General features: G+C 41.7%; 1 protein-coding gene across 8 annotated transcripts in view; it reads right to left on the bottom strand.

The window, feature by feature from the left end:
• Window positions 1-12,792, bottom strand: part of SRCIN1 (SRC kinase signaling inhibitor 1) — a 588,753-nt gene that overhangs the window by 194,856 nt on the left and 381,105 nt on the right. For 7 of the 8 annotated variants that reach the window (XM_069751702.1, XM_069751696.1, XM_069751697.1 and 4 more), the window contains exons 3-4: window positions 9,699-9,815; window positions 1,710-1,733 (exon numbers count right to left, since the gene is read on the bottom strand). In XM_069751702.1, coding sequence (XP_069607803.1) covers window positions 1,710-1,733; window positions 9,699-9,815 — 141 coding nt within the window. The remainder of the gene's footprint in view (window positions 1-1,709; window positions 1,734-9,698; window positions 9,816-12,792) is intronic. The other variant, XM_069751703.1, reaches the window with a different exon arrangement.

Below are 12,792 nucleotides of genomic sequence, written 5' to 3'. Positions count from 1 at the left end.
CCTGGGAGGAGTCTCAAGGGGGCAAGAAAATTTTGCCAGCATGGGGCCCTGAAATTCCTAGCTTCAGCCTTGTGCACATTGTCATAATTCTCCTGTATTTTCCATGCGGCTGGATGGTCAGATATGTATGATTTGTGCACATGGGGTCATGTGCCATTTAGACTCCACTTCTCAATGCTCTAGCGCAGGGGTCCCCAACTCCAGTCCTCAAGGCCCACCAACAGGTCATGTTTTCAGGATTTCCTTTGCATTGCACAGGTGATGCAATTATTACCTGGGCAAGACTAAGGAAATCCTGAAAACATGACATGTTGGTGGGCCTTGAGGACTGGAGTTGGGGACCCCTGCTCTAGCGGAAGAGAATCTAAGCATGGAATACAGGGAAAGTGAATTGCTCACTGTCACGATTCGGCAGTTTACACACATGGAGTGGTGGGGGATTCTGAGCATGAAGAGACCAACGCAATTGATTAGCACAGCGTCATTTAACACAGGCTACATTTAACACCAGCTGCAGTTCCATATACAGCCAGGTGACTGGGGGCACTATTCTGCAGGAAAAAGCTAGGAGAGATGTAGCCCTGAATAAATGCTGTAGCCTCTATTTTCCAGTGTGGAATACCTTAACATTCCAAAATATGAATAACATAATAATAATAATAATAATTATTATTATTATTATTATGACTTTCCACTACATAAATATGAATAAACTTGGATATTTCATGTAAAATGTAGCTATTTTTCAATTGGAATTTTTTTTTTAAAATAGCTTTTTTATCTAGATATGCTGTTTCATGCTTGTCATGGTGCCCCCACAGAATTTTATAGGTCAGAGTTGGTGGTCACACATACCCAGTCAGACCTCATGTATTTCAGCAGTGGAGTGATTCCTGCAATTACACTAGTAGCAGCTTCTTCTCACCAGCACTGGGCACACAAAGTGGACGGCCTGAGAGGGTGGGCAGCAGTGGGCGCTATAAAACTAATTCACATTAACTTTCCAAATGTATTGTAATGGCAGTAGAATGCAAGGTTAGTTTTCTAAATTAAAAAATATATAAATAATTTGCTCAGCTGTAGTGAAAAGCAATTAAAAATGTCTTGATTGAGTCTTTTTTTAAATGCACTAATTAATATTGTATAGGACTTATTTAAAGGGATTTTCCATTTTCATTTTTTTTTATGAACATTAGCTTGCGCTAGGGAAAAATCAGAGTTAATTACCCTCTGCTTGCCCCGCAATGCCTGTCTACAGCTGTCTTTGTCAACAGGCTGCAGCGGTCACAATTACAGAGCAGATGACCGATGCAGACAATCAATGGGACCAGTGATGAAGCTGATGCAGACAACATTAGCCACTTAACATAGTGATTGGCTGCATCGGTAACTTGTGCTATAGCTGTGACGACACTGCCGCAGCCTGTGAACAAAGACAGTAGTGGAAAGGCAGAGGGTAATTAACTTGGATTTTCCTATTAGTCTCTAGCTCAAGCTAATGAGTATAAAAAATTGAAAGTGGGAGACCTCATTAATATTGCCTGCAGAGCAATAGAAAATGTAATGTACATGTCACAAATCTGAAACACGGTAATGGGGCAAATATGAGTCAGATATGTATTTAGGTCAGTATTCAGCCATGTACAACCACAACCAGAACACAAAAACACACAGTAAGCGGCACACACAACAACGGGGTGTGTACTGACCTTAAAGCTCCAGTAGTTTGGTTGCTAATAAGAATAGGAAGAAAAAACATAGTTAACTTCTTTTCCAATTTTACAGCTATGTACATCAGAAGATTTATAACACAATTAGTTTCTGCCACTGATACCAGCAATGAACTGGCAACATGTTTGGCCCTTTCGGTATCCTATAAGCAGGGAAATTGTAGCCGACAATGTACATCCTATATGTTATATACTGTAACGTCTGTACACCCTGCGTAGACCCAGTGCAGGAGATTTATCTGTGTGTGGGATTACATGAAGAGGCAGAAACATTTGCAAAATCCTATATCAACAGAAGATCTGTGGTTAGTTCTCCAAGATGTTTGGAACAACCTCTCTGCAGGGTTCCTTCAAAAACTGTGTGGAAGTGTACTGAGAAGAATTGATGCTTTGAAGCTGTTTTGAAGATAAAGTGTGGTCACACCAAATATTATTTTTATTCTGATTTCTCTTTTGTTCATTCCTGTTGCATTTATTAAAAATTCTGCTTTTGAAAGCATTCTTACTTAGCTGCATTTTTTCCACCTCTGCCTAAAATCTTTGCACAGTACTGTACATCATGTAAGCATAGTAATTTCAATTTCAGGACACTAAGCTCTTCTACTGTCTATGACAAGGCTGTTTTCTCCAGAATGGCATTGGAAGACATGACGGACATCCTTTCAAGGCTGGAATCACCCAAATATACATAACTAAACATTAAAAAGTAACTCCCTTATGCCAGGTGTCCCAATCGTTATGTATCCAATCACAGGCTTCCTATGTCCATATAGAACTACAGTTGGCATCTTCTAATGTCAATATGTACAATGGCATGTAAAAGTCTGGGAACCCCTGGTCAAAATTTCTGTTATTGTGAACAGTTAGGCGAGTTGAAGATGAAATGATCTCTAAACGGCCTAAAGTTAAGGATGACATAAACACACCTGCAAGAACGACTTCACTGCATTCAAACAGGCAAGACTCACTTTTAAATCTGCTCTCACCTCTGCTAAACAGGTCTACGTCACAACTCTCGTATATTCCCTATCCTACAACCCCAAACAGTTATTCAAAACCTTTAACTCCCTCCTCCGCCCACCACTGCCCCCTCCAACCTCCCTCATCTCTGCTGAGGACTTTGCCACACATTTTAAAAATAAGATCGACCAGACAAGGCAAGTCTTCATTGTTCAACCACCACAACCCCTTTGTATACCAAACCAATGCCCAAACCCCATAACCTCCCTATCCAACATCACTGAAGGGGGGCTTAATTGTCTCCTCTCCAAATCACAACTCACCACCTGTGCGCTCGACCCCATCCCATCCCACCTCCTTCCCAACCTCACCACCACACTTATCCCATCCCTAACCCACCTCTTCAACCTATCACTATCTTCTGGCACCTTCCCTTCTGCTTCCAAACATGCCACAATTACGCCTATCCTTAAAAAGCCAACCCTCGATCCAACTGCTATGTCCAGCTATCGCCCAATATCACTGCTCCCATTCGCTTCCAAAATCCTGGAGCAGCACGTCCACTCTGAACTTTCCTCCCACCTCTCATCTAACTTGCTCTTTGACCATCTACAATCTGGTTTCCGCCCCCATCGCTCAACTGAGACAGCCCTGACCAAAATCACTAACGACCTACTTACCGCCAAAGCTAATGGACAATACTCTGTACTCCTCCTTCTAGACCTGTCCTCTGCTTTCGACACGGTTGACCACTGCCTCTTACTACAGATCCTCTCCTCCTTTGGCATCAAAGACCTCGCCCTATCCTGGATCTCCTCGTACCTTTCCAACCGCACATTCAGCGTCTCCCACTCCCACACTACCTCCTCATCCCACCCTCTCTCTGTTGGAGTCCCCCAAGGCTCTGTTCTAGGACCCCTACTCTTCTCAATCTATACACTTGGCTTGGGGCAACTCATAAAGTCCCATGGATTCCAGTACCACCTCTATGCTGATGACACTCAGACCTACCTTTCTGGCCCAGACGTCACCGCTCTGCTGTCCAGAATCCCAGAATGCCTATGAGCCATATCCTCCTTCTTCCTCAAACTCAATGTGGACAAATCTGAACTCATCATCTTTCCTCCATCCCATAGATCTTCCTTACCTGACCTATCTATCGCAATCCATGACATCATGCTTTCCCCCGTACCGGAAGTCCGCTGCCTCGGAGTAACCTTCACCTCTGCCCTGTCCTTCAAACCGCACATCCAAGCTCTTTCCACCTCCTGTCGCCTCCAGCTCAAAAATATCTCCAGAATCCGTACTTTCCTCAACCGTCAATCTACTAAAATGCTTGTGCACGCCCTCATCATCTCCCGCCTTGACTACTGCAACATCCTTTTCTGTGGCCTCCCTGCTAACACCCTTGCACCTCTCCAGTCCATTCTTAACTCTGCTGCCTGACTAATTCATCTCTCTCCTCGCTACTCCTCTGCTTCCCCCCTCTGCAAATCTCTTCACTGGCTCCCATTCCCTCAGCGTATCCAGTTCAAATTACTAATACTGACCTACAAAGCCATCCACAACCTGTCTCGTCCATATATCTCTGAACTAATCTCCCGATATCTTCCCTCACATGATCTCCGGTCCTCCCAAGACCTCCTTCTCTCCTCCACACTTATTCGCTCCTCATCCAACCGCCTCCAAGACTTCTCCCAAATATCCCCCATCCTCTGGAATTCTTAGCCTTAACACGTCCGACTATCAACCACATTCGGATCCTTCTGACGGAACCTGAAAACCCATCTCTTCAGGAAAGCCTACAGCATGCACTGACCCCGCTGCCTCCTCATCACTACCGAAGCTACCGCCTCACCAACACCGGAGCTCCTGCAACCCTCAACCTACTGTCTCCTCCCCCATAATCCTGCAGAATGTAAGCCCGCAAGGGCAGGGTCCTCGCCCCTCTGTATCAGTCTGTCATTGTTAGTTTGTTTACTGTAAGTGACATCTGTAACTTGTATGTAACCCCTTCTCATGTAAAGCACCATGGAATCAATGGTGCTATATAAATAAATAATAATAATAATAATTTCCTTTGTACTTTAGGCAAAAAATAGATATATTTTCATCTTTTACATTTATACAATTATAAAAAGGAAAATGAGTCTATGCAAAAGTTTGGGCACCCTTGGAGATTTGTGTGCTCAGATAACTTTGACCAAGGGTTCAGGCCTTAATTAGCCTGTTAGGGTTATGGCTTGTTCACTATCTTTGTTAGAAAAGGCCAGATGATGCAAATTTCTCAGCTTTATAAAAACCCAGCCTGCTGAAATAAGCAACCGCCAAAAAACAGCAGCCATGGGTCCTTCTAAGCAGCTACCTAGCATGCTGAAAATGAAAATGGTGGAGGCCCACAAGGCAGGAGGCGGCTATAAGAAGATAGCAAAGTGTTTTCAAGTTGCCTTTTGTTCAGTTTCAAACGTAATTAAGTCCGCTCCGCTAATGACCTCAGGTTAGCATCCTCAATAATCAGAACCTCCCACTCCCGTCTCCAAGACTTTACACGTGCTGCGCCGATTCTTTGGAATGCACTACCTAGGTTAATACGATTAATCCCCAATCCCCACAGTTTTAAGCGTGCCCTAAAAACTCATTTGTTCAGACTGGCCTACCGCCTCAATGCATTAACCTAACGATCCCTGTGTGGCCTATTTATAATAAAAAAAAAAAAAAAAGGTTCCTCGCATCATGTTCTCATACACTTTATGCAGTATTAGCCCTCTGTGTCTGTACTGCTACATACTTAGGCAGGTAACTGGTTCATGCAGCTTTACATGAACACCTGAGCCTTACACTATAGCTGGTCCGAATAACTAAAGCAATTGTTACCATCCACCTCTCATGTCTCCCCTTTTCCCCATAGTTTGTAAGCTTGCGAGCAGGGCCCTCACTCCTCCTGGTATCTGTTTTGAACTGTATTTCTGTTATGCTGTAATGTCTATTGTCTGTACAAGTCCCCTCTATAATTTGTAAAGCGCTGCGGAATATGTTGGCGCTATATAAATAAAATTATTATTATTATTATTATTAAATGTCAGTTAACAGGAGCAGTGGAGGTCAAGATAAGGTCTGGAAGATCAAGCAAAATTTCAGTGAAGGCTGTTCATAGGATTGCTAGAGAGCCAATCAAGGAGGACTTCTACAAAAGGATGATGATCCTAAACACATGTCAAAATTCTCAGTAGACTACCTCAAAAGACACAAGCTAAAGGTTTTACAATGGCCCTCATAGTTCCCTGATATGAACATCATTGATAATCTGTGGCTACAACTCAAAAAAGTTGAGGATGCAAAATGACCCAGGAATCTCATAGAACTGGAAGAATTTTTCAAGGAAGAATGGATGAAAATCCCTCAAACAAGAATTGAAAGACTCTTGGCTGGCTACAAAAAGCATTTACAAGCAGTGATACTTTCTAAAAGGGGGTGCTACTAGGTACTAGCCATGCACAGTGCCTAGACTTTTGCCTCCTTTTCCTTTTTATAAATTTAAAAATGTAAAAGATGAAAAAAAATATATATATATACCGCATATACAGTTAGGTCCATATATATTTGGACAGAGACAACATTTTTCTAATTTTGGTTATAGACATTACCACAATGAATTTTTAACAAAACAATTCAGATGCAGTTGAAGATCAGACTTTCAGCTTTCATTTGAGGGTATCCACATTAAAATTGGATGAAGGGTTTAGGAGTTTCAGCTCCTTAACATGTGCCACCCTGTTTTTAAAGGGACCAAAAGTAATTGGACGATTGACTCCAAGGCTATCTCATGGACAGGTGTGGGCAATCCCTTTGCTATGTCATTCTCAATTAAACAGATAAAAGGCCTGGAGTTGATTTGAGGTGTGGTGCATGCATTTGGAAGGTTTTCTGTGAAGTAGACATGCGGTCAAAGTAGCTCTCCATGCAGGTGAAACAAGCCATCCTTAAGCCGCGAAAACAGAAAAAACCCTTCCGAGAAATTGCTACAATATTGGGAGTGGCAAAATCTACAGTTTGGTACATCCTGAGAAAGAAAGCACTGGTGAACTCATCAAAGCAAAAAGACCTGGGCACCCACAGAAGACAACAGTGGTGGATGATCGCAGAATAATCTCCATAGTGAAGAGAAACCCCTTCACAACAGCCAACCAAGTGACCAACACTCTCCAGGAGGTCGGCGTATCAATATCCAAATCTACCATAAAGAGAAGACTGCATGAAAGTAAATACAGAGGGTTCACTGCACGGTGCAAGCCACTCATAAGCATCAAGAATAAAAACGCTAAACTGGACTTTGCTAAAAAAACATCTAAAAAAGCCAGCACAGTTCTGGAAGAACATTCTTTGGACAGATGAAAGCAAGATCAACCTCTACCAGAATGATGGAAAGAGAAAAGTATGGCGAAGGCGCGGTACAGCTCATGATCCAAAGCATACCACATCATCTGTAAAACATGGCGGAGGCAGTGTGATGACTTGGGCATGCATGGCTGCCAGTGGCACTGGGTCACTAGTGTTTATTGATGATGTGACATAGGACAGAAGCAGCCGAATGAATTCTGAGGTATTCAGAGCCATACTGTGTGCTCAGATCCAGCCAAATGCAGCAAAACTGATTGGTCGTTGTTTCATACTACAGATGGACAGTGACCCAAAACATAAAGCCAAAGCAACCCAGGAGTTTATTAAAGCAAAGAAGTGGAATATTTTTGAATGGCCAAGTCAGTCACCTGATCTCAACCCAATTGAGCATGCATTTCACTTGTTAAAGACTAAACTTCAGACAGAAAGGCCCAGAAACAAACAGCAACTGAAAACCACTGCAGTGAAGGCCTGGCAGAGCATCAAAAAGGAGGGAACACAGCGTCTGGTGATGTCCATGAGTTCAAGACTTCAGGCAGTCATTGCCAACAAAGGGTATTCAACCAAGTACTAAAAATGAATATTTTATTTAAAATTATTGAATCTGTCCAATTACTTTTGGTCCCTTTTAAAACAGGGTGGCACATGTTAAGGAGCTGAAACTCCTAAACCCTTCATCCAATTTTAATGTGGATACCCTCAAATGAAAGCTGAAAGTCTGAACTTCAACTGCATCTGAATTGTTTTGTTTAAAATTCATTGTGGTAATGTCTATAACCAAAATTAGAAAAATGTTGTCTCTGTCCAAATATATATGGACCTAACTGTATTTTATTTTGCCTAAAATAAAAAGGAAATGTGGCATCTTTAACTTTAGGGCTTTTAGAGATTTTTTCATCTACAATAACAGTAATTTTGACCACGGGTGCCCAAACTTTTACATGCCACTGTAAGCCTATCTCCTTCTCTATCACATCCCATGTATAGACAGATACGGAGGCTGAATAGAGCAATCAGAGGGCCTCCTTAAAGGGGATGTGCCAGCATGATTTTGCTATGTAATCTGAGGATAATAATAATGTAGCAGTTGAGACACAGACTTCAGGGATGTATCACTTGGACTGTGTTCTGTTGTTTCCATACAATGAAGATTTTGTCACCAGGAGATTATCACTGTTTGGACTACAGTGCATGTGAGCCCTGGTCCGACCACGCACCCCTCCTGTGAGGGGCAGCTTATTGTCAAAATACAATTCACATAGAGAGCCTGGTGTGAGCAGGGTTAGCTTTCCCAGCTCTGCTAACTGCTAGCTAGTATAGCGACACCTAAAAACTCAATTCTGTCATAACTGCTGCACCAAGGAAAGTAAGTGATACATTGTTGGAATCAGGGTCTCTTTGCCTACACTATGCTGCAATCAGATGAGGTAGCAAAAACCTGGTGACATATTCCCTTTAACACACAGCACGAATGACATGACAACAAAAGAAACGCAGTGTCAAGCACAGGACTTGAGGTTGAGCTGTCCAATCCAGAACTACAGCGGATATCTGATGATCGGGGCACCTGGCATAATTGAATATGCCTTACTTTATATTGTACAATTATGGATTTTTGGGGGCTGAAAAATCATATAAAATACCTTTGGCTTTTACACAACTCCTATGCGGTCATATTAATTTTCTGAATGACAAACCCACCCTTGACTGCTATCATAAAGTAAAGATGACCCTAAATATACCGGACACATTGGCTAGAGATCTAGATGACATGCTAAATCAGCAATGCCTCCAAGTCAAAAATGAAAATATTCCTTTGGCTGTTGCTGAACATTTTTTTGTAACTAAAACTTGGAAAACTGGCCTTTGATGTCGTCTGCGACCATCCAGAGCCATTGAAAGAAAAATGATTACATGATTACCGGTATGTCTATGACCACTGGATGAGGTTAGCAGACATTTACAGATCACTAAGTGGTCGTGATCTGGTGCCGAGCTCAATATTACAAATGTCCTGCTGGATATTGGAAGGAGGAGGTTAATTGAGCATAAAGAGATGAACAGGATTTTGGCCAAGACCAAACCCCAAAGCCTCCATGTTGTGTCCACTGACCAACGCTCATCAATGCATTTTCTTACAAATTATGATCTGCTCTCCTTTGTGATAGTGCTGTTATTATTCCGCAGCACTACGTAATTGCCGATTATGTGCGTTAGTTCATTTGTGCTTCTAGGTGTAGTTGGTATTGTCTGCAGTAATTACATGAGAAGCGTTTTACAGAATATATTATCTGCCTGTTCATCCAACCCCATCTGCACCTGCAAGCAGCAGGAGTACACCCAGGATACAGAACGCCAGGTTAGCTAAATTGGCGTGAAATTAAATGGTGCTTAGGATGTGCGATGATACGTGCCGCTTCGTAATACTAAACCCAAGTGATGCTCCAGGGTGTACCCGTCAAATCAGGCAAACCCTTCACATCAAATGATTGCCCATAAAGGTGTGTGTGCTTTACAGGGGACTAAAACATACAATAAATCCTCCAATCTCGCCCTTTTGGCTCCCCAGGAAGTACAAATAAAAGGAAAAGGAAGACATAGGGAGCTTACCGATGATGGGTTATCTAGGCACACAGGCACGGCATTCTCCTGTGTCTCTCTATACATCAGAGCATCGGGGCTGCATGAAGTCCCTGCAAGCAGGATGGATGAGGAGCCTTGAAGCAACTAGAGAGAAAAGGGAAACAAGGTACAAATGTCATAAAGGACAGAGTTTTATGTTATTCTCTATGTCAATACATTTTGTAGATCTCCTCTGAATTCTAGAATTTAAGATCTTAACCTTCCAGCCAAACTAAGTCATAGCCCCAATATTGCAAATCCACCTCTTCACACATAGCAGGTCAAACACTATCACTGCCCTACAAGCCAGTATAGAGAATGTAGTGCTATACAATACACAGATATAGCACAATTTGTGCTATCTAAAGTATTGTTCCCAAAATATTAAGTTATTCATAGGATATGAGATCACTTGGGGTCTGACCACCGTACTCGGCTATTTCAGTCAATCCCATAGGCAATGAATGGAGCAGAGATTGAGCATGCAAACCTCCACTCCAACCAAGACGGGGGGTCTGCAAAGCTCTGCTGTCCAATTCCAGAGGCTCAGTCTTGGGATAATGGGATAGCCATGGATGCAAGCAGTCCGACCACCAGAAATCAGTATAGTAGTCATCTATCCTGCTGATAAGGGATAACTCAATATCTTGGGAATAACCCACAAAAAATTCAGAAAGTCACTCTACAAAATCTACTCATAGAGAATGAAAAAAACTATAGAAAACAAATAAGATGCTAAAATAAACCTTAATCCTACAGACAAAGATTTTTGTCATCCTTCCTGCATCATTTCACATTCAGTTTATTGTCACATTTCATGAACTTAACCTTAACGAGAGACATTTTCAGTGAGTCATTGCAATTTGATGAGACAGTATAGCATCTGCTCAATACAGTTATACAGTTGTTACAAGTACGTATATATTAAAATCAACATTTCAATCATAATAAAGGCAATTTGGGGAATGAAGATTGCAAAAATTCTGAAAATAATGAAAACTTGCTTCAAGTTGGATGAAAACTGTGTAAAAGCTAAAGAGCCTGTACGCTCGGGTATTCGGGCCGTCACACTATCAGTATTTGGTCAGTATTTTACCTCAGTATTTGTAAGCCAAAACCAGGAGTGAGTGAGAAATACAGAAGTGGTGCATATGTTTCTATTATACTTTTCCTCTGTTTGTTCCACTCCTGGTTTTGGCTTACAAATACTGAGGTAAAATACTGACCAAATACTGCTAGTGTGACGGCAGCCTAAATGACCATTATTATAATGATACCAGTGACTATTCCTTTAATCCACTCAATATGGGCATAAATAAGATTAATGAAAGATGAAACAACATAACGGAACAGCTCCTAATGTAAAATGTAATGTTCCTATAGGACCCTAGACTGTCGGGCATATCTCGCATTAGCGTATATGCCCAACAGTGGACATTGACACTGTGCACTTAGCCTCATACAGCATATTAAATGGTCACTATTATTTCAACAAATTTGGCATAAGTGAATGGACAAATGTTGCATTTTAAGAAATATGCTTTTTTTTCCATTTATTAGCCACCAATTTTAACCCATAACCTCCCACCCACAGGCCTGAGATCATTGTTCAGTCTTAAAAACAGGTAAAAAAAAACTATAACTGCCTACTGAAGTCTATGGAAACATCAAGAAGGAAAAGGTAGGAGTATATTGACAGAGTCACAGTGATGTCCTGCTGTTTTCTAGTAAGTGTTTTATTTCACTCCAGTGCTGGATTTACAGCCACACTGCTCATTACTTTTTGAAAAATGTCCTCCATGCTGCTGCTTCTGAACAAGTGCTACATACAGGTAGTAGAGAAGGCATGTATCAGGTCTGGGTGTACTGTGCATGGGAGACATCATAGCAGCTCATCTCCACCTACTAGCTCAGAAACAATTGAAAATTAAAATAGAGCCAGTATAAGGGGAAACTGGTTTAGGGTCAAAGACATAAAATGGCTAGATATAGTGTTATTCCACATCATGTACACATATAGCCAGTAAATATAAAAAGTCACCTTAAACAAATATACTCTTTAACACTAGGACTACTGGTATAGTCATTTTGACTACTTACTTGCAGTAGTTCTAGTCAGGGTTCACGAGTCCAGTAGTCCTAGTGTTAAACTACTTGATTCATGATGATTTTGGAAAAAGAAAGCTAGTATAGAGAATACCTATTCCACACTAGATGGTGTGATAAGCCTGCATACAGCCCAGTATAACGAGGGTTAAGGATATAAATGATCTAAATAAATCAAGAGCGGTGTTTGATATCTCCAGACTGTGGAACATAGCGGCCTAACAAGGCACTGCGGCGTGTATAACACCTCACTATGGCGGCACAGAAGGCGTCTCACGCATATGTGCAATCAATGCTGATAGAAAGTGGTGGAATGATTGCTCCTAGACATGACTGACTGCACAGTGACATTACATCGTCTTCTGCTCTGTAAGGTCAGCCACATATATCAGCAAAATGGATCCTCTGTGGTATTAGGTCGTCTAAAGGCGCTGTTCGCAACCACTCTCCACCGTGTCTATCTCATAGAGAACCAGAATGCTCCAATATGACCGCCCCTTTAACAATCAGCACGCGTTGCTTTTAGCTGACTGCATGTTATGTATCAGTGTTTGCACTCACTTTTGGAAGATTTTTATACCTTTTTGACACCCATGCTTTAATAACTCCACTATTGGGAATTATAGGGATAGTTAGGGTTACTGTAGAATTTAGGAAGGAAATGACCCCATATAAGACAACAGGCTGAATTCCAGAAAACCACAAGTATGTAAGGGAATCTGTCATTAGGTTTTTGCTACCCCATCTGATAGCAGCATAATGTAGGAAGAGAGACCCTGATTCCAGTGATGTATCGCCTAGTTTACTGGACTCAGCAGTTGTGATACAATCAAGAGATTTTCGATGTAGCAAGTAGCAGAGCACAAAAGCTGCCTCCACCCACACAACAGTTTTCTATGTACATTGTCTGTTGATACTAAGATACTATCATAGAGGGGGCTTGGTTGGACCAGGACTCACAGGAGCTGTAGTCCAG

The sequence above is a fragment of the Ranitomeya imitator genome, chromosome 2 (genome assembly GCF_032444005.1).
Source record: "Ranitomeya imitator isolate aRanImi1 chromosome 2, aRanImi1.pri, whole genome shotgun sequence".
Lineage (NCBI taxonomy): Eukaryota > Metazoa > Chordata > Amphibia > Anura > Dendrobatidae > Ranitomeya > Ranitomeya imitator.
The sequence above is the reverse complement of the archived record's forward strand: the minus strand, read 5'-3'. Positions and strand labels throughout refer to the sequence as shown.